This window comes from Saccostrea echinata, unplaced genomic scaffold (genome assembly GCF_033153115.1).
Source record: "Saccostrea echinata isolate AGI-Se365-2 ecotype Australia unplaced genomic scaffold, CSIRO_AGI_Sech_v1 ptg000001l, whole genome shotgun sequence".
Taxonomy (NCBI): domain Eukaryota; kingdom Metazoa; phylum Mollusca; class Bivalvia; order Ostreida; family Ostreidae; genus Saccostrea; species Saccostrea echinata.
In genome coordinates, this window is record NW_026889750.1 from 32,140,333 (window position 1) to 32,162,790 (window position 22,458).

The 22,458-nt window shown below is 32.8% G+C and overlaps 2 protein-coding genes across 20 annotated transcripts in view; one reads left to right on the forward strand and one right to left on the reverse strand.

Moving 5' to 3' along the window:
* Nucleotides 1-16,516, forward strand: part of LOC133189839 (arf-GAP with GTPase, ANK repeat and PH domain-containing protein 1-like) — a 49,556-nt gene extending 33,040 nt beyond the window's left edge. For 3 of the 19 annotated variants that reach the window (XM_061325233.1, XM_061325251.1, XM_061325374.1), the window contains 17 exons: nucleotides 382-471; nucleotides 1,240-1,332; nucleotides 2,376-2,411; nucleotides 3,560-3,667; nucleotides 4,794-4,880; nucleotides 5,839-5,922; nucleotides 6,366-6,467; nucleotides 7,239-7,401; nucleotides 8,006-8,119; nucleotides 8,747-8,881; nucleotides 8,975-9,048; nucleotides 9,159-9,324; nucleotides 9,552-9,669; nucleotides 10,423-10,527; nucleotides 10,810-10,897; nucleotides 11,145-11,312; nucleotides 12,615-13,584. In XM_061325233.1, the coding sequence (XP_061181217.1) occupies nucleotides 382-471; nucleotides 1,240-1,332; nucleotides 2,376-2,411; nucleotides 3,560-3,667; nucleotides 4,794-4,880; nucleotides 5,839-5,922; nucleotides 6,366-6,467; nucleotides 7,239-7,401; nucleotides 8,006-8,119; nucleotides 8,747-8,881; nucleotides 8,975-9,048; nucleotides 9,159-9,324; nucleotides 9,552-9,669; nucleotides 10,423-10,527; nucleotides 10,810-10,897; nucleotides 11,145-11,312; nucleotides 12,615-12,815 (1,932 nt within the window). In that variant the 3' untranslated portion in view covers nucleotides 12,816-13,584. Of the gene's footprint in view, nucleotides 1-381; nucleotides 472-750; nucleotides 769-1,239; nucleotides 1,333-2,375; nucleotides 2,412-3,559; nucleotides 3,668-4,793; nucleotides 4,881-5,838; nucleotides 5,923-6,365; nucleotides 6,468-7,238; nucleotides 7,402-8,005; nucleotides 8,120-8,746; nucleotides 8,882-8,974; nucleotides 9,049-9,158; nucleotides 9,325-9,551; nucleotides 9,670-10,422; nucleotides 10,528-10,809; nucleotides 10,898-11,144; nucleotides 11,313-12,614; nucleotides 13,585-15,586 lie in introns of those variants that run through there. The other 16 variants (XR_009721529.1, XM_061325266.1, XM_061325274.1 and 13 more) reach the window with 16 other exon arrangements.
* A 1,954-nt stretch (nucleotides 16,517-18,470) lies between these two features.
* LOC133178275 (uncharacterized) lies at nucleotides 18,471-19,845 on the reverse strand. Its single transcript, XM_061313017.1, has 4 exons — nucleotides 19,660-19,845; nucleotides 19,475-19,543; nucleotides 19,018-19,122; nucleotides 18,471-18,931 (listed from the first exon to the last, which is right to left on the reverse strand). The coding sequence occupies exons 2-4, from the start codon at nucleotides 19,505-19,507 to the stop codon at nucleotides 18,752-18,754; spliced, it is 318 nt and encodes a 105-aa protein (XP_061169001.1). The 5' UTR covers nucleotides 19,508-19,543; nucleotides 19,660-19,845; the 3' UTR covers nucleotides 18,471-18,751.
* Between the last annotated feature and the right edge of the window lie 2,613 nt (nucleotides 19,846-22,458).

A 22,458-nucleotide genomic window follows, 5' to 3' on the forward strand; every position in this document is an offset into this window, starting at 1 on the left:
TTTCTGTGCTGCTGACTATTGATTTACAGGCATGCAGATCTTCATAATAATAAAAATGGAAAGTTAGATGTAAGGTCTTTTTCCTCAAAAGCAGTAAAAGATAAGATCATCTGACATTTACAGGTTAAAAAAATGTGCATTGGTATCAGATTATTTCTCAATCCTATATAGATGAAACGCACAAAATCTTTGATTAGTATAAAGGATTAAAAAAATTCATGAGAACAACAGCATGAAAGTAGATAATGCTTAACTCATTTGTGCAAAGAGTTCAAACCAGAAGTAGATAGTGACATAGAACTGAATCTTCTATCTGCTGCGGCTTTGTGGCTTTTCAGAACTGACTAATGCATGCGGTCTGTGTTGTGGTTCTATTTTTAGGGAGATAGGGTAGACCTAGCCACCTCTACACCACTGTCAGCCCGTAAAAACAAGAAATCCTCCATTATACAGAAGTCCAATTCCTTCAGTGTAAGTTACATACCCTGTGCTAGATCTCTGTCATGTTCCATGGAGTAGGGATTGAATTGTAGAGCAGTGTCTAACATTTTCACTGTAATTCTTCACAATGCTCATTTCATTTGGATGATGAAGTTTTTAGAGGATTATCATTTTCTTTTCTTTTTCTTTTTTTTTAATTTTAAGTCAGAATCTTGCATACGTTTGCACTTTTTATTCATTACTATGAAAAACGACAATTTAGTGGCAAATGGCAATACTTGATTTTTTTTCACCAACTTATTTTTTCAGTCTTTAAGCCTTTTACAAGTAAATATTGTGTATTGCAAAATGATTATTTTTCTCACTAACATAAGAAAAGCTTATAAAAATAATCAGAGAGCATAAATTTCAGTGTGTTCATCATTGTTATGGCTGATCATCCAAGCTTCTTCATTTGAAGTGTTGTGTTTCTGTATACATGTATCAGCAATTTGATGCATTTTGCTATGTTCAAAAAACAGGTTTCTGCTTTCCGTTTTCAAATTGACCAACAAATTATATGCATAAATTGATAAGTTAAAAAAACTTCACAATGGCTTTAAAAATGAACTGTACAGAAAGCAGCAGCTTGGTTGTAAATTCTCTACCACTAGGTGGCACTGCAAGCCTGTTGTGGAATCTGTGCATGAGGTCTTTCTCTTTTATTGATTTTTTTTAAATTTTATTATTTGAATTTGAACTTTTCAGTTTCTGGTTGTATTTTTTTGCATGCATGGCTTTTGTTTTGTTTTCCTCCAGGGTGCGACTGATAGCCGACACTCCAACACCTCAGTGACCACCCCTATTCTCCATCGGAAAAATTCCAAGTTTTTAAAATCCAGCTTTAAGACTGTAAGTTTGGGGAGCGTGTTGGCAACAGAATAATAAACAGATTTAGTGTACTGTCCATTTAATCTGTCTTCTCCATAACAAAACTTCTACAACATTTTCTTCTGTTAGTTCTATATATACTTAATGATCTAGAAATTCTGTTCTTCAAGATATTTTTGAAGCATTTCAGGTAGTGACGTCAAGTCAGCTGAGGTGTCTTTTATAATCAAAGATGAATCTTTAGTAATTAAATATTTCTTATGAAATTAATGTATGAGTACAAATTAAAGAGATTCATGACAGATTTTTACCATAAATTAACTTACATAAATTAAATTACATAAGAAGTGCAAAAGTCTGAATTTGTTGAAGTTTAACATTATCAAAGAACTGATACAACTTGCTTGTGATTGCATGAAAAAAAAAAATCCTACATTTACACAAATTTGGAATGTGTATTAATTTAAGGACACATGTACAGTAATATTCTGATCTTTCTCCTGTAGAAAAGGATAAAGTTACAACATTTAAAAGACCAATTTCAGATTTTACTAACTGTAGGAATAAACTCTGATCAAATTTTTAATATTTGTGTGAGAAATTTACAAGAGAATAAGTTATATGAGAATAATCAAACCAAAGGCAGTTTGCTTTATAATCAATTCATAGATGAGATTTTTTTTTTCTGTGGAGAAGACTGGTTAAGTTTCTATTGATATTAATATGTATTCTCCTTTGTAGAGTTTAGTGGACTATATTACATATCTAGCAGTCATAAACACCCAATCCTTTACAAATAATCAACCAAAATCCTAATCTACAAAATTAATTTATGTAAAATGAAGAAATATTATATAACCATATTAAGATTTTAATTTTCTGAAGGCTTAAGTAAGAAGCCAAAAGATACATGTATTTTTTATAACCTTAATCAGACAGACATTATATTATAAATGGAGATTGTAAGATTAATTTTGCACAAGGCAAACTAAAATTTGACTGATAGTACTATTAATTAAGCTTTGCTTTTAATGGTTTATATCTGATAATCTTGCTGCTGGCAGCCTGACAGTGAAATGGGATCATATTCCTTCATCAAGGTATGTGAGGACACCAGCTTAGCTCCTCCCTTATACAGAAAGAACACTGGCTTGGGACTGTACCGGCCTTATTTTATCATTTGTTCTATAAGGGCACTTGTTTTGTTGCTTAAATCAGTATGGGGTCATATTTTTAAGTTGTACCAAAAGGGCAGTGCATGGGTATATAGAAAGTACTTCTTATATCTAAAAATAATAAAAAGGGTCATATTTAATGAGTTATATAGATAGGATTCTTGTTAGGGCATGCAGAGTACAACATTGAGAGTCTGTCTTATGCTAGCCCTACAGATGGGGCTGTTACAAAACTTGTTATTGCTTAGTTGGACGTAGAATGGTGTATTAATAAATCATACTGGCAACCCAAGAAATAAAAGAAATTTGCTACATGTACTACCTGGATGTAAAGATGTTGTTTTTTATAAGTGAATTAGACCTTCCTCTCAAAATAGGAATGATAATTATGAATTTGTATCGATACAAATCATAACCATATTCGTAGTACATATTTATGTAGATGTACATGCAGCTCACGTACACATAATTATTTCCACTTATTATTTCTATATAAAGTAATATTAAAAATATATCGTACGTATATCACCAGTACTTGTGTAGTGGTATATTGGAGCATTATCCCTAACATGTTTTTGTAGTTGTATGCTTCAAGAAATTTTTTTGGTTTGTATTGGTGGTAATTTTTTTTTTAAATAATAACCAATTTATCAACATCATCTAAACAAAATGCATGTTGCTGCATTTCTGTTCTCATTTTATGCATTGTTCTAAATTGTAATTGGTTCATTTTTATTGATTTATTTTATAGTTTAAAAATCATTATTTAATTTCTTTATTTTGAAAAAAAAATTAATAGATTTGTTTGAAAGAAATTAGAAGTGTTAAAAGTTTTTGCATTATGTAATTATATTTATGTAATAGTCTAATTCCAAGATGGATCCAATTTTCAACATTTGAGAATCATGTAGATAAAATTGATTATTTATAGAAATTTAATATTCTGTGGGCTTTACAACACAAATAGTATCAAGTTATAGTATTTATTTATCAAAATGATTGCAAGTCAATTTGGATCCATCCATAGAATGTAATTCTTCTGTTATTTTTTTCCTATGTGACTTGTTTCATAGGATAAAATGGATAAATATCTGATGGAATTAGAAATTCATGAGAACACCTCCCCTGTAACTCCGACAGCCTCGCGAGTTTCCAACAAGGGGCGGTCCAGCCTTGTTCTTGTAAGTTTTTTGAGTCATCCAGAGTTATTCCCCATTATTTTTGTTCCATTCATTGCTATCAGGTGTCGCCGCTGCATGATTTAGGTGTATTTTTTGTTCTTTTTTATTTATTTTTTAAAAAACTTTTTTGGTCCAAATTCAATATCCATTATTGAAGAAATTATATTTTCAATACTGTAGAGAGAAATAAATTAACGTAGAACAATTATAATTTCTTAATACTGAATAACAGTACAGCATCTTAATTTTTTTCTGCCTTCCCATATTTGTGTTTGTAATTTCAATACAGTATTGCTCAGAATCTGTTTTGTCAAGCCTTTGTACATTTAATTGTTTGGTTTCTTACAATCTCCATTTCCCCTAACACCTTATTTTGTTTACTTAAAATAATCAGTCCAAAAATGACAATGATCAACAATATGATAATATCTGATGTATCAGAGCTGTTTTAACTGGTGATGGAAATACTGGATAGCTCAAGGCCGCTAACTTCTGACATCATTATCTACTTATTATAGGAGGACATTAATGTCATTCAATTTATTTCATCTTTCAGAACAGTGGTGCATGTCTTTATTTATTATCCAGTATCTATTCAACCTATTTTCTGTTGGCATGGATTCATTTATATATGTACCTATTATTTATTGCACTCAGTGGAAACTTGGAAATTATTTTATATCTTTTGTAATACATGGTGCACCATTTGGGCTGTTTACTGGTATATATATGAAACAAAAAAAGCTTAGGCTACTGATCTAGATGCCATCTTGGACATGTTCTGTTAGTTGCTATAAGAAATAATTTTCAAATAATTTAATTCAAATGAAAACTTTTTATATACATTAGGAGTGAAAATAATATAAAATACATTTTATTGACATTCAGTAAAAAGAAATTGTTCAGAATTGTGTTGAACTAATTGTATTTTGGTGCAGTATGTAGGGTAAAAAAATGTATTTCATTGTTTACTGCACATAAAAAGCAATCCCTGGCTTATATATAAGTCTGGGTGTTTTTATGTGTATGGATATATTGTAGCATTATATTGCCATGCATTAGTAGCTAGCTATCCCATGTAGACTGTAGCAATTACTGACATCTCTAACCAAATCCGTGCTTGCAGGAAAAATCTGATAGCAAAGATCTTCCGACTCCAAGCAGTACCCCTACTCAGAGTCGAAAAAACCGTCGCAGGTCTAACCTGTTTAATGTAAGATTTTCTTCTACTTCACTTTATGATAACAATTTTTCCCTGGCAAAACAAGACTTGTTATATTCATTTTTGCTGTGTTCGTAACCACTAAAAGGGGTTGCCGTGTTAAAATTACCTCACTGAAGATAATTGATTGTACTAAAATTTCTTTTGAGTTCAAAGCTTTGACATATTTTGCAAAGTTCAGCAGGAATTCAGTTCTGGTCTTCATTGTTTGCAGTTACTGATATTTCATTTCCCAAAAATTCAAAACAAATTATATTTTATCATAAGTTTGAAGTATTCTAAGATAGAAATTCAGTTGTGGAGGGGAAAAATGTAAGAGATGAAGAAAGGAAATAACTCCTACCTTTACTAACAGCATGTAGGTGGAGTTAAAAAAAATCTGATGAGAAAATTAACCAATCATTCTGATATTCCAGGAAGCAGATGTTGACTGTCAAATTGAAAGGATTTTTCATAAGACTAATTTTAAAATTAATCAGTTGTAATGACTAATTTACATTCATGTAGATTATTTTGTATTTAAATAGAGTATGTCAATTCTAATCAAGAAAACTAAATTTTTAATCCTAAATTAATTTAAAGCTTGCATTTTAATTTGCATGTATGTTGTTTATATCATTATTTTAAGAATGTTTTTTTTTTTTTTACAAAGTTATTGATCTCTCTGTTATTTTCTCCAGCCATTTATTTGTTTACACATTAAGTTTAGATTTTCAATTTATTTTATTTGTGTTCTATCTTCTGGTTCATTTCTCCTGAAGAAGCAAATACCAGGTCTCAAGACATGGACATTTCGGAGTCTGACAGAGTTTCATTATTTATAATAATTGAGATACTTTTGCTGATTTCACATTGCAGAAATTGGTTTAAAATTAATGATATTGGTTGTTAATGACAAGATAGTCTGTTTAAGTGAGATGAGGATTTTCTGATAAAAATCATATTTCAGCCTAAAAATAAAGAGGATGAGAAAAAGGGGGCATCTTTAGAGGCGGAGAAACTAGGAAGTGGGCGTGTCATCCCAATTAAACAGGTCAGTTATGATATGTTTTTATTTATGGAAGTAAATGTCCATATATATCAGATTCCTTTTCAGCCTGAGATTTTATCCCGTCACAACGAAGGGGGGATGCTCATGGTGCTGTTGTTTTTCTAGGTACATGACTTCTTTGATAAAGTTATTTCATTATTAATGAAAAAAGAAGTATTTCTTTATAAACTGGTTTTATAGCAATGAACATTTTAAGTGTCATCAACTGCAAAGAACTTGTAAGGATAATGGGATTTTTTTTTTTTTTTTAAATGAAAACAGAAGTGCATTGCTGATTAGAGTAACTAAACACAGTTTCTCAGTTACACCGGTAATAAAAAAGGTTGTAGTTTATTATGTTTTCAGGTTTTAATAGAGGAATCCTTATGTTTATTAGATATATCAAGAGAACAGTGACTTATGACACTGATAATAATTCATTGTAGGGGTACCTGTATAAGAAGAGTCATGGTTTGAATAAGGAATGGAAGAAGAAGTATGTCACACTGCTTGATGATGGAAGACTGACATACCACCCAAGTCTACATGTAAGCTACAATTATGTGTGGAGTTTGTTCAGTTTACATTCCATTTTTTCTTGGCATTCCACCTCCATTGCATTTTTAAGGGTCCTTCGATTTTGCTTGTCGTCATCCCTTATCATAAACTTTTCACTTTCTGATTCTCTCCTAGAACCACAGAGCCAATTTCATCCAAACTTGTTCCAAAGAATTCAGAAATGAGGAGAATTCAATTTTTTTTAATAAAACTTCATTTCAAGTTCTTTATCACAAGCACTTCTTATGTAACGAAGATTCAAACATATTCAAACTTGGTCCCTAGGGGTGGGATTGTGCACAAAATGATCAAAAGTTTTACATACAATTTTTAGTAAATTTAAAAAAAAAAAGTCTTTTTAAGAAACATAATGAATTGCTAAATTTACATGCAAGGTATTTGCAAGCATGTACTGTAGATTCAAGAATGTTCATCCATGTCTCCTTCAAAATGGGGAGCCACAATTGGGATCAAAATTTTGACTTTGACATATATTTTCAGTAAGTCTTTCAGAATCAGGCTACAAACTGTTAAATTTATTTGCAAGCTTGCTCATGTAAAAATAGAAAACATACACTAGCTCAGATAACCTTGCCTTGTGATACTCAGGTGACCATTAAGGCCCATAAGCCTCTTATTTTAGTAACATCAGCTTTATCAGTAGGGCATATATAGATCCATAAGTGCCATGTAATCTCTGTTATACATGTATAAGTTAAAATTAAGAATGAATCAGTTGTATTTTGTTTTGTTCATTCCAGGATTACATGGATGATGTCCATGCAAAGGAGATAAATCTGATCCACACAACGGTCAAAATTCCTGGCCTTCGGCCTCGGACAACTAAGACCGTTCCTGTTTATCCAGCTCAGCATCCAAACCAAGACGCTAAAGGTGAAAGTAAAACTAGCTTCTCCTTGAGTGGTGAGTGTACCTGCATGTACCTTTATCATGTCCTCTGTTAGTGCTTACTGTATGACACAAAAGGGAGCTTGACCCAAAGTGAGGCTGTGGTCACATGGTGTCGTTGCCATTGTAGCATGTAAAGCTTGCTGCACTGACTAGATTATGTTTAGAAGAATAATTATTTATTTTGATGGCATTATACATGTATGTGGAATTAGGAAATATATGTTCTATAAGAGTAGAATATGTATGTCAAGACTAAACTGTGTTGAACTTGACCATCTTTTATTTGAATGCAAAATATGGTTTTCTGAGAGTTATGACTGTTGTTAATGTTGAAAAATTTAAAAAAAAAAAAAAAAAGAAATACTTGTTTAATGCAGTATTTGAAATACTACAGATTAATCTTAATTTGTTCTTTAATCAAACAGCCAATTTTCACTTACCATATTTGTAGAATTAGGCATGTGTTTTGTATGTCACAGATCATGCTAGATCATGATAAATTATTGTAGGGGAATTAAGTTTTATCGAAATGGATTCTAGCATGGTTTGTTGAGTGTATTATGTGTTCACTTTTAATTTCTGTTTTGCATGTGGTGTCGTAATTGCACTGTTACAGGGAAAAGTAAAGATAAGGAAAACGTTCGTCTAACAGGATTTGATGTCATTCGCGAGCGTCACAACTCCAATTCTGATGCGCCATTCATTAATTCAGTAACAGGTGCTCTTGAAGGTGTGTTAGAATTATTTTTTCCACTGATGTCCTTCAAAACAACTTAACTCATTGTAGGCTTACATTTCATCATTTAACAATAAAAAGTTCTTTGTTTTGAATATTTCACCATAACTTTGATTTAATTACAGAAAGCAAACTTTCTTTCACATGCAGCTAATTTGCACTAGCTTCACAATGATGAGTAAATTGCAAAATTATATTGCTTTAAATAAGTTACCAGAATTATTTTGGGAACAATTATTATTCTGGATGTCATATACATGTAATAGTATGTTCATATGTAATATAAATATCATTAATATAAGTACACATGCAGGGTTGTCCCTAAGAATTGAAATAGCAGGGGATATTAAAAAAGTAGAAGTGGCTATTCCCCTAAGCCTTAGGGACAACCCTTACATGTCACATATAAATGACAAATTTTCAAAGAGAAGATGTGAAGGATAATAGGTTTACATATTCTCACAAAATGGGTTTTAAAAGAACATTTATGTATGCAAAAAAAAAAAAGTTTATTGGATGTTCTAATGTGAAGCTTTTGAATGAGTTTTGTGTGTACATTTACTATGAGATGTTGTTTAACTACTTTCAAATTCACTGTATAACTAGGTTTTGCTTTGACAGGTGTTGCCAATGGTGATGGAATTTTGTCCAAACTGAATGGGAACAGTATAGGGTCCAAGATAGAAACGCCCAATGTCAAGAAACGACATCGAAGGGCGAAGAGTGGCGGACTCAAAAACGTCGGTGATGGAGATGGTATGAATGTGTTAATACGTATGGCAAGTGTATTAAAGATACAGTTTTTGAAGTATTCATATGATTCAGAAATTTTACACCATTTTGTTTCAGATTCAGATGGTTATGAATTTATGATTGTCTCCCTTGAAAACAAACAGTGGCATTTTGAAGCTGGGGATTCCCAGGTAAGTTGTACAGCAAAATGCAAATAAAGTAAATGAAGACTGAATGAGGTTTTCATCATAAAAATGGTAATTAATAATTAACAACCTATTTAATTATGTTTTCTAAATAGGAGAGGGATGAATGGATCAATGCAATAGAACAACAGATTCTAAATTCCCTCCAGGGAAATGAAATCAGCAAGTCTAACAAACGCAGCACACAATCTGACCCTGCGGGGATGCAAGCAATACGCACAGTTAGGGGGAACAACTCATGTGCTGACTGTGGAGCTCCAAGTATGTCAAAAAATATATACACATAGGGTTTTCATCAATGCTGTTTAAAATGTAATTTCAATGAGTTTGTCAGATATTTTGTGAGTAGGTTAAGCTAAAGGATGCTAAATTTTATCACTAACTAGATTCATAACTCCAAGCAAACTTTTTCATGTTTTGAGCATTGTTGAATTATAAATTGTGTGGAATACTTATGTTCTTACAATATATTTGTTTTTCTGCTTCAGATCCTGACTGGGCCAGTATTAATCTAGGAACAATAGTATGTATAGAGTGCTCAGGGATCCACAGAAACCTCGGGACTCATCTGTCACGAGTCAGATCACTAGACTTAGATGAATGGCCGTAAGTTACATCACATACTATTTCAGTTACCATTCCTTTTATTATTTTGAAGTTCTGGCCAGTCATCATCACAGATGGTGACTTTGTGATTATACAAGTAGATGCTAAGGTGTCAGTAGATAAAATTTCACCCAATATGTTTTCATTGCATGTTTTTATAAGAAAAAAATTACCAAGGGGTATCTTGTTCTTGGTAATTACACATTGGCAACATTTGTGAACACATGCTTTTCATGAAAATGGGTAAACCACAAGAACGTAATGTCAGCCATATATAAAAATTTAAAATCTACATCCAAATTTTTAGAAAGATTTTGGGATAAATCTGAACACACAAGCATTGATGTACAAGCAGCATGCCACTGTTTGTGAAGTCTTTGAGTCTCAAGACATTTCCCCTAATCAAAAAAAGAATGAAAATTTCCTAAAATCAAGACATTATCCCGAGGTTGAAAAATGTCTTCAAGTAAATCTTCACTAAACTAAATATTTCATTTCACCATTCATATAGTCATAAAGATAAAGTGTGTAATTGGTTTGGCTTTGACTGTGCATTTTAGACCAGGATTTAAAAACATTGTTTTCACATAACCAATTTCGCTTAATTTGAACCTCAGTTATATTCAGGAAAAAAAGTGTGTTGGTCCCTTGAATTTCAATACAGAGAGTAGACTGGATAAGTCTAAGAAATACAAAAGGATTTATTCTAATTTATATTATTTGTGTCAGGGTTTAAGATTTTTTTCTTTCCAGGCCTGACCTAGTTAGAGTAATGATGTCTATAGGAAATGGCATAGCTAATAGTGTATGGGAACATACCATAAAGAATAGATCAAAACCAGGCCCCACTTCTCCTAGGTAAGAATGAACAGGTTTCATTAGCTATGTACCTATAAAATAGGGTTGATGTAAAAGTGATGTATTTTGTATAACATTCAATAATATGCATATCAGTACAGATAGTTATCAAATATCTTAATGTGATTAATGTTATTAATTATAATTAAGTCAAATATAAGAGATTTTAAAAGTATTATAGCTTTTAAATTCAAATAACCCTAAGTATAACAACTACTTGTTGAAAAAGAGGGGAGCTTGTACGAGATTTTATAAGATTTTTCAATCATTTTTTTATTACAGGGATGAAAAGGAGAAATGGATTAGGGCCAAATACGAAGCAAAAGAATTTTTGCCCCCTCCTCCTTATCTAGATATAGCCCTTAATCAGGTAAGAATGATGGCCTATTTAATTGGGAAAATTAGATTCCTGCAAATTTTAAAAAATTTCATTTTTATGTTTCTACAAAAAGTTTTGTCATGTTTCCACAAAATTTTATATAAGAATTACTCTACCTAAGCAGTTAAGAGTTATATTTTGTATTTGATTTCTCTATTTCCCATGTTTTGAATGGTTTTACAGTGTTGTTTACAGATTTTTACTCAATGGTCTGTATGACAGTCCTTTCATATTTCAGCAATTAATAGATGCATTAGTGCGAGAGGATATTAGGAATATTATTCTAGTGCTGGGTCACAGTCGCCCAGAGGATATAAATTGTCCATACAGTAAAGATGATGGAAGGACAGCACTCCACATTGCAGCAGCCCTAGGAAATGTGGTTTATGTTCAGCTCCTACTTTGGGTAAGTGGATGTGTTTAAGTAACTTACTGCAAAATCACTTATTTTTGTGGTGTCAAATTTTCATGGTTCAAGGAAAAATTAATGGTTCAAGGGGATTTGATTTCGTTGTTAAAGGAAGAACATCGAACTGAAGTATGAAATTTTAGCATTTTGTGGAGGATATGAAGTCGAGGGTCTAATTCATACTACAAACACAACAAAATTAACCCCCCCCCCCTCCCCGAAAATTAGTGATTTCACAGTATTGAATATTTTCAGATCACAGTTACATATGTGACCTTTTGCACTTTGATTTTGTGTGTTAGCTAGTGCTAACTTTTCACATTTTTTGCCTTACTTCTGAATAAAGTGCTAATTTCAACTAAACTTCCCACAAAGCACCATTGGGTGATGAGAGTTCAGTTTGATCAAATGAGAGGAGATGCCTATTTTAGAGGGAGATCATTGAGAATGAAAAAAGAGTTTAGATATCTTCCTTATATAGTGAAAATTCAAAATTTTTTAAACCATAGCCTCTTGGAGGCCATGATGGGGCCCCAGAAGGAATCTTTAGGTTGCCATAGAAATGTACATGTAGCAAAATTCTTAAAAACTGCGGGTTTTTTAATTGTCAAATTTACGAGTAAGTATCCTCATGTTGTGCACATTCAAAAGTAAACATTTCATGGCCCTAGGACAGGATGATGCCACAAGATGGGTTCAAATTTTCATTTTAGTTCATTGCAGGATTTTTATTTTTTGATTTTTATTAGTGCGATTTTTTTAAAATACCCGGTATTCCTTCTGATGATTAAAAAGTTTATCTTCTCATGAGCTGCAAGTGATGAGCAGGAAATAGCTGTCTTTTGTGATTCCAGTATAAGGTCCAGATCACATCAACGTTCCTCCTCAATACAGGCAAAGAATAAAGACACAACAGCCTAAATAACAATGCAACATTTCAAAACACTCTAGGCTAATTTTAGGAAAGAAATCTCTCACATATTGTAATTTATGCATATTTGAATGAAAATATTCATCATTTAAAATGTTCATGTAAATACAGTATAGGAAGTGTTTTTTTAAGAAAAGTTCTTTTAGAACCTGGACTTTTTACTCAGGCATATTTTTCATGAAATGCTAATGCACATGTTTTGAATTGAGAAGTCTTATTTTATAGCTGTCATGAGCTCTTGGAAAATGGAAGTCAATTCTGACATAATTGAAAAGGTTTTAATCAAGGTCAGGGGAGACAAAATAGGTAAACTCTCTTGTAAATAATTAGATATGACTGCAAATACAGAATAATAATCATTTTTACAGTACAACGCCAATGTGAAGGTGGTGGACCATGAAGGGAGAAACGCTTTGTGGTACGCAAGAAGTTCAGGTTCTAATGAGTGTGTAGAACTACTAATGAACAATGGTTGTCCAGAACACCCGACATTACCAAGGCGACGGGGAAGCAGTGCTCAAGCTGGAAAAAATGACGTTTTTGAAAAATTACCCGCCAGTGTTATTTAAGTGTTACCATGGTTACTCTGCTTGTTTACTGCCAATGTCAACCATAGTCGTACTTTTCTTTGTGGACTAGAGGTGAAGTAGTGAAGAAGTGTGAAATCCAAAAGTTTATTAGTACACAAATGGCTCAAATGTTCTTTCTCATCATGGATTACTGCTAGACAAAGAAATTGATATTATTATATCAGGATAAATTTTGAAGAGCAAACCCTTTCTCTTATGCAGTATCTTCCTTTGTTTCAAAATGAATCTCAAGAGTTCAGTAGGTAAATGCATTATCAATAGGAAAATGCATTGTTTAAAAGTATCATGTTGGTTGTCAAGAATTTTTGTGATATGAGTTAACAGTTGTAAAATGTTAGAAGTTCCATGTCACACTGGCTTTAGTGAAAATCTATATAAGTCAGTATATATCAACTTATTTACTGCAATACATATATTTTATTTATAGAAATATATCAGTGACGTTGTCGATATTTATTGAGCGATTGTGAGACCTTTTACCTGTACATGTATGATGATTGCAGGCTTTGGTCAGTCGAAATGAAGGTTGAAAGCATAGAATTTTTAAGCACAGTTAAGGGTTAATTTTTGATAACAGTATTTATGCATGTAAGAGTTTTTTGCAGGTTTAGATTTATTGATATACCGATACTGTGTTTTCCTAGATAAACTCTGTATTCAGTATTTAAATATGCACACAATCTATGTACATTGTAGGTTAAATCTTTCTTGTGTTTCTCAGTCTATGTGCCTTCGTTAAGAAAGTCTCTTTATACCCCCCGCAAACGAAGTTTAGGGGGGGTATATTGGAATCAGCATGTCCGTCTGTCTGTCTGTCCGTCTGTCTGTCTGTCTGTAGACGAGAGTTTGTCCGGACCATTTCTTGGAAACTGTTGGAAGGATTTGTCTGAAAATTTGTACACTTATTATTCACCATATGAAGGTGTGCACCTGGTATTTTCATTATGATTGGATAATTATTTTGCATTTTACAGGTGTTTTTTTCATTTTTATTATGTGGTTTTGTCTGGATCTGTTCCCAGAGACTATTGCATAGATTTGTATGAAAATTTGTACACTTATTATTTACCATATGAAGATGTGCACCTGGTATTTTCAACATTATTTGATAATTTTTCTGCATTTTACAGTTGTTTTTTTTAATTTAATTTATTGACTTAGTCATTTCTGGTTCATCTCTAAGGTTTGAGACATAGAATCTAGAACATCTGTACAAAAATGTGAACTACAGCTTAAAACTACTCATTAGAACTAAAAAAAACCCACAAAGTATTAAAAACAGTTTTTACATTACACAGCAGATAGTGTAAATCCATTTGTCCCTTGGGAGTAATGAGTGGACATGCATCCAGTTAAAGATTAATTAATGAGTTCAGTGTGGGAAGCTGTTAGGGCATCTCTGATCAAGCAGGTCTTATCTATATCTCAGGGGAATTGGGCAGAAAGAAATAAAGATCTCTGTTGTCTAAGTCTCTTACTTGTAATTTATGTCTGTCAAATACATAGTTACTAAAACCAGCCTTTTATTTTTAAAATGAGTTTGATATAAAGGTATTAAAATCAATTTGATTTTCTATAATTAATTATGATATTCTTTTTTTCAACAATCAATTTGCAGAGTGTCATGTCTCACAAAGATGGCAGATAGTTGCAAACTATTGTTTCAATGTAATAAAAAACACTGTAATTATTAGTGTTGATGTTTTATTAGGCTGCACCTTAGTTTCATTCATTAAATAAAGTGTCCCACCACAGCATGATACGCCCATCAAATATTGTTAAATTATCATAAACAGTTTAAATTCAATTGTTTGAATGACATCTTAGCGAGACAAGGCAGTCTGCAATTTGTTGTAAAGATATAAAAATTCAAATAAAAAATGTACAATAAATAATTAGTTTAAATTATATTATACAATATCATATAACTTTTAATTATTATATACAGTATCAAATTAGTTTTAATTACATCAAATTTATCTTGAAAGTAAGACTAGTCAACAAGAACAATTCAATACAACACAAGCAATTAATTAAGAGACTGATTCCTTTTGCCCAATTCCCAAGAGATGTAGATAACACCTGCTTGATCAGAGATGCTCTACCAGTTATCTCCTCACACAAAACTCATTAATTTCTCTCTAATTTGACATGCAATTTTCTGCTATCAAAATTTTCCTTGACCAGTGCCTGATCATTACACCCATGGGAGAAGTGGAATTTTTGTTGTTACAGATTGCTGTAAAGAACATAATGAAAAAAAATAAGACTAGTATTTTCTTGATTTAACACTTTTTTAATAAAGATACTGCAATACTCTGACATCTTTTGGGACTGTGTAATTTAAAAGTTAAAAGACATAGTTTTTTGATTCTAAGTCTAATGGTTTTCTAGTTATGATTTTTCCATATCTGGCCATAGCGTCTTTATTAAAGGTCAGAGCGACCTGGTTTTAATGTGCGACACACCTTCTACCCTAGATGTATCCGCTGACAAAGTTTGATAATTCTAGGCCTAATAGTATTAAAGTTATGAGCTGGACATGAAAAAGCTAACGGATGGACAAACATGAACGCTATAACATAATACGTCCCGTCGTAAGACGGACGTATAAAAATATATAATGAGTAATTAAATTTTCACTGTAAATGTTTAAGGAAATTGTGAACACCTCTCACATCTAGAAAACATTAGTGATTTGGTACTTTCTCTGAAAAACCCAGCGGGGGGTATTTGTCCCTTTTGGACAGTTCTAGTTTTATATTTTATTAGAATGTCGCTGCTTTAAGTCTCCAGTCTTCAAAACTTTTGAGTTCTTGTAAGATTTGCCAGGTTGTGATGTTAAACCATATTTATTACTGTATATCACAGAAAAAAGGCAAAAGAAATAGTATTGTGTACGATAAGATTTAGCTAACACTAGGCTCCCTAACTTTTTTATTTTGTAAAACATATCCAAGCCTGTACCCAGAGATTTCAGTTTATTTCTCATCATTCTGTACATAGGCTGATGATTTGTCCAAGGAAATGCATCATTTGATATCGTTGGCCATATCGGCAAATATGTGCAATATGAATAGGCTTCTGTTGGCATTACTCAGCATTTGATGTCAGTATTTCAGTAGATCTTGACCAGTCATTTTCTTCATCCATGATGCACAGTTCTGAGTGATTTGAACGCTAAAATACAGCTAAAATTGTATTTTTTAATCAGTTTTACATGTTGGATCATATAGGAATAAAATGCAAGGTTAATGTTTGTAAACAAAGTTTAGACCATATACATGTACCATTATTGTACAAAACCTTTTATTTTTGTGAAATTCTAAACTAAATTAATGTGTAGTTGTGAACTTAACATTTTTTTATGCAACATTTTGGCCTGAGTGAATGTTTGTTGATTTGCAAGGACTCTCATGTTTAACACTTTCTGCAAAGAACCGCAATGTCTCATTCTAGTAATTTACCAAAAATGACAAACTCTAGCAAAAGTCTTGCCGCTGTTTCTCGCTGAATACTCCACAGTACAATCCCATGCTTATAATCATGCTGTAGTCCCATCATCCATTGAACAGCTGGAGTGAGTGCCAGTGTACGAATGAGAGTGTTTCATTGATAGGTTCCTTGTGTATGTATTAGTGTGAACAGAGGTCACAGAATTAAAGATGTGGAAATCTCAATAGACTCCTGAGTTTTATATTTATTTTAAGAATCTTATATACACTGTAAACTAAAGAGTTTCTGATTCTGTGGTATTTTCATGCATGAAGAATAATTTGTCCTTTGTTCTAAAATCGAATTAAGATCTACAGTGTTTTACTCAATTTCCAATCAATTCAAGCATTTTTAGCAAGTTAATAGGCCAACATAAATTAATTTAATAATTTATTTGCACACATTTTCCCCACTTATGTAAGTAAAAGTGATTTGTGTTCATCAATTATACCCCACGCAACAAGTTGCGTGAGGTATAATGTTTTTGACCCGTCCGTCAGTCCTGTTTTTTTTGTCAGCGCAACTCTTCATAAACCACTGCACAGAATTTCATCAAACTTTGCAGATACTTAGCACACAATGTGTAGATGTGCATATTACCAGCAAATTCCGATTCCTTTATTTTTTCTGGGAATTTCGGCACTTTTCAACTTAGATTTTTGGCCATATCTTGAATATAGAGATGAACAGTTTGTTAGTGCAACTCCTCATAAACCGCTGCACATAATTTGGTCAAACTTTGCAGATATTTAGCACACAATGTGTAGATGTGCATATTACCAGCAAATTCCGATTCCTTTATTTTTTCTGGGAATTTCGGCACTTTTCAACTTAGATTTTTGGCCATACCTTGAATATAGGGATGAACGGTTTGTCAGCGCAACTCCTCTTAAACCGCTGCACAGAATTTGGTCAAACTTTGCAGATATTTAGGACACAATGTGTAGATGTGCATATTTACCAGGAAATTCCGATACCTTTATTTTTTCTGGGAATTTCGGCACTTTTCAACTTAGATTTTTGGCCATATCTTGAATATATAGATGAACAGTTTGTTAGTGCAACTCCTCTTAAACCGCTGCACTGAATTTGGATAAACTTTGCAGATATTTAGTACACAGTGTGTAGATGTGCATATTACCAGGAAATTCCGATTCCATTATTTTTGCTTTAAGAGTTTTGCCTATTATTGAAGAAACTTTCCAGCTAGGTAATAAGGAAATCCACTGGAATCAGCTTTTGTAATGAAATTTTATGTGAAATATTTTATGACCTTAAAAGACCCCTGTTGATTTTGAGATCAAAATATTAATGATTTAACACACACACAAAATCCTGGATAGTCCCCCCCCCCCCCCCTTCAAATTGGTGCTTTGCCTTAAATAGTTTCATAAGTACAGTATATAAACAAATTCATATGACTACATCATGATTTTGTTTCCATCAATTATTTAAATGTGTAAATTGTCATGTGTTAGATATGAACTTACACTCATTAACAAATCGAAATCACTGAGGAATTTAAATAACAGTTTGTCAGCATAACTCCTGCACTGAATATCCAAAACTTTGTAGGTATTTCAGACATAATGTATAGATTTGTATATTACCAAGAAATTTGATTGCATTATTTATCTAGAAACTTCAGCCCAATTAAATTTGTAACATACAAAGATTTGAATGTCCTTATATGCAAGAAGTTTTGATGTAATGCTTTTTTGCAAGTAATGCCACTTTTTGAATTATACTGTGTATTTAAAATGCACTGTGCCATTCATTACGTGTTGCATTGTCGAGTTTTGGGGGAGCGTGGGGTATGTGAGCTTGCTCACTTTTTCTTTCGTTGTCTTTAAAATATTTTTCCTGGGGGTAAATGCCAGATACCCTATTTTGAAAAATAGAATCAATATTAAGCTCAAAATACACACAATATTTTATCATTGTCCAAAAAAAAAATTTTGCTCTAGTGTATTGAAGGTCCTTAAAGCAGTTATTGCTTTTCAGTAATATGGTATTATTGGAAGTGTAGCCAATAGTATGAAGGTATTGATTCAATGGCAATATTTAGTATGTGTCTAAAGGAGAGTTTCTCGGTTGTATATAACATAGTACTTTTGCAGCAAAGAAGAAAGGCGTGAATTCCTCATCGGAAGTTTATTAGTAACAAAAAATATACATATATCAGTTAAATGTATAATGTAAATGGATTGATATTGCTAAACGTATATACACAATCAAGTTAATGACCATAAACTCTGGTACTCTGATTGCAAAAAATTACCCGTACCAAGTACATGTAATTATTGCAGTGATCGAAGATCACCCGTTGTGGTTAGAGTATTGGTCCTGTTAAACCTAAAAATTGCAAATTTGGATTGAATATCTCTGGCAATTGATCAAGAGTTACTGAACACTTTAATCTACTTTTTCTTTTTCTTTTTTCCTGACTTTTTCCCGGATTTGGCACTCTTTGGTTTGCCGCCTTTAGCGCTTTTTGCTGTGCGTCCTCTAGTGGGTGGGGCTGACTTGCTGCGTTTTTTATCATCTACTTCACTTTTTGGTCTGGGAACATATTCTACTCTCTGTCCTTGGCATCGGGTCTGTAAATCCAAAATGTAAGAAAAGTATTTTCCCGCGTGTGATTTGAACTCAACATTTCAAAGGGATATAACTCTTATTTACTGACCTGGTTACACACTCGACATTTGTTTGCTTCTTTCATTTCCCCTGTGAAGTCTCCTTTCAGACATTCCTTACAGTAGCGTGTGCCACACCACTTACACATGTAAGTCTACAGAATTAAAATATTAACGGTCAAGTTGTTAATTTCTGGCAATTATTTTGATTATATGTATTGAAGTTCTTAAAATTAAATTTCCAAACCATTTTTCAGTTATCTTGTTACTATAACTTTCACCTTGTTTTGTTTTAATTTATTCCACACGGAGGCTTAAAAATATAAATCGATGGTCAAAGTTATGATCCATGTATTGATTTTATGAAAAGTAGTCAGCAGTCGTGTACAAGGAAAGAACATTGGCCGATCGTTGATTTTGATACCCCAGCTTTATTATATTCCCATCGAACAAAGAGAGAGAGAGAGAGAACTGTTTACATTTTAAGTAGATGTAAAAGTAACTTACTGTATTTGGCAAAGCACATCCCCAACGACACATGATGTCTCTGTTATATAAGCCCCAGACGAAACAGACCTGTGAATAATCCCCGTATTTAAATGTCACAATGACAGAACTTCTTAAAAAATCACATCCTATAATCGGATTAAGATTAAAAGAGAAAAATAAAAATCAGAAACAAACTTAACAACCTCAAGATGGCGGCGAAAATCGGTGGTCTCCAGGGAGCGCGATATTGATCTGAAATTAAATATCTCTCCCTATCACTTCAATATCCCTCGGTATCTATCTAAACTCCTCCGAACTCTAAAAATTCAACTCCACACTGACTTAATTCATGTAATTTAAATCCTTGTAATTCCCCGAGTTTTCGTTTACATATGATTTTCTCGCTTTGTTTGAATTAATCTTATTTTTACATTGATATATGTGTACCTTTATTCGCCTTTTGATCGAAAATTTTCAAATGAGGCTTCTTTAAATTCACATGTACCATTTAAAGGGATCGATTATTAAATTGCAGTAATAAAAGATGTTTTAACAGGTAAAGCTAATTTACCTATTGCATAGTAGGTTTTAATAGTGTTTATTAAAGGAGCTCCAGAAACTTTTTTTTTTAATTCCAAGATTGTATTACCATGCAGAGTAGGTAAAAATTACTATCATTCCAGTAACAGCGTGTCACTTTGCTTGATCGAGCGTGATAAAGTTTCACATGTTGATTACCATATTACTTCATCAATTGGATGTTTTATTTCAATGAAAGCAATACTACTTTGCATATGAAATACAGAACCCAGCAATATTGACCAATCGTATTGAATGATTGTTCACGAGAATGCAGTAAACAATAATCACACGTGGACAGGCAAAGCAAGTTTTAATCCTTATAATGATATTGATCGCTATATAGTATAATAGTAGCAGAGTATAGCCTTATTTATTTCATGCTTTAATTTTTCTCATACGTACATGTATTAACTCCATTCGGTCAAATCACAACAAATATGACACATGTACTATTTTGACAACAGAAAACGGGATTTGACTGACCACGTGTTGCTCCTGACTGCCGCACTGGTAAACAATCATTCAATATGATTGGCCAGTGTTGGATTCTGTGTTTTTTATGCAAAGTGGCATTGATTTCATTCAAATCAAACATCCAATCGATGAGTAATATGGTAATCAATTTGTGAAACTTTAGCACGCTTGATCAAGCAAAGTGACACGCTGTTACTGGAATGATAATAAAAGTGAATCCTTCTGACAGTACAAATTGTTGATCTGTACATATTGTCGTCGGCGACAATTATTATCGTTGTTTTTTAGGTCAATACGATGATTTGGCTACCCAAGGAATACAATATACACCGAGCCTGAATTAACGGCCAGGTGAATATTATACTTCTAGGGTTGTTAAATCATCGTATTGAGCTCAAAAACGGCAGTAATTTTTTTGTAATTTGATTCAATGATACAAACTTAAGCAAAACTTTTCATCTTTCTACCGATATAGAAAGAAAAAATGTTATGTTTACTTGGAAGTTGGGTGCAGGTGAAATAAATTTTCATAACCGATTGTTTTGGTCCAGTTTGCAGAATGGGGAGTGTGACGGTACATATTGTTGTTCTGTACATACCGTCGGAGGCGACAATATATACCAACCCTCACTGCACATATTGGCGTCCATTGGTACATACAGGGTGTTTCAGAAAACATGCAACATTTTGATTGGTTACATTTTACTCGTGGTTAATCCAGTACCATCCACCAACATGTATTGTCGCCGACTGAAAAGTTACGCATGTACATATTGTCGCTGGCGACATTATGTACAATACCCTCACTGCACATATCGGTGTTCAAAGTTTTGTGAATGTAATTGGTGTATAAATCACAATGACGTGTCTCGTATGCTATTTGTACATATACGGTACACATATTAACGGTACATATTGTCGTCCTATTCATATTGTCGCCGCGACAATATGGTCTGTACCTACCTTAATTGCATATATTGTCGTCCATCAGTACATGTTGCATTACAATACCTGACGATGCTTCCACATAAATATGACTTATCATTGCTTTGCTGTTTTTGAGAAGATTTTTAAAGAATTTTTACTTTAGGATATAGGAAGAATATCCCTATATATTCCTATGTAAATATTTGGTCGCCCATTGTGACCTCACTCTAGCCCCGGGGGTTATGATTTCAACTTTGAATCAACACTACCTGAGGATGATTCCATTTAAATATGACTAATCATGAACTTGCTTTCTTGAGAAGACGGAAGATTTCTAAAGGTTTCTTTATATATCCCTATGTAAAACTTTGTGGCCCCATCCTGGGGATCATGATCTGAATAACCTTGAATGTACACTATGCAATGATGCTTTCAAATGTATCAACTCTTCTGGCCCAGTACTTCTTGTGAAGATTTCGAAAGATTTACTCCTGTATTTTCCTATGTAAAACTTTGATCACCTATTGTAGCCCAACCATTCCCCCGGGGATCATGATTTGAATATAACTGTATCTATACACTTTATAATTTATCTTTCATATAAGTTTCAATTTTCTGGCGCAGTGGTTCGTGAGATAAGGGTTTTTAAAAGATGTCACTAAATTTTCACTAATTCTTAATTATTTCCCCTTAAAATGGGGCGTGGCACTTCATTAGAGCAATGAATTCCCTTCATCAAACGATGCTTTGTTGCACACTTCGTTGAGGTTGGCCCAGTAGTTCTTGGGAAGAGGCTGAAAATGTGAAAGGTATACAGACAGATGGACAGACGGACGACAAACAATATGTATTACTTAGAATAGCTCACCTAAGCTTTCAGCTCAGGTGAGCTAAACTTTAGATTCCAACCTGATTATATCGGTATACGTATAAAGAATAACGCAAAAATATTTTCCAGATAATCACTACTACCGAAAGCAAAATTTAACATTCAATCTCCAAGTATATATAAGAGAAAA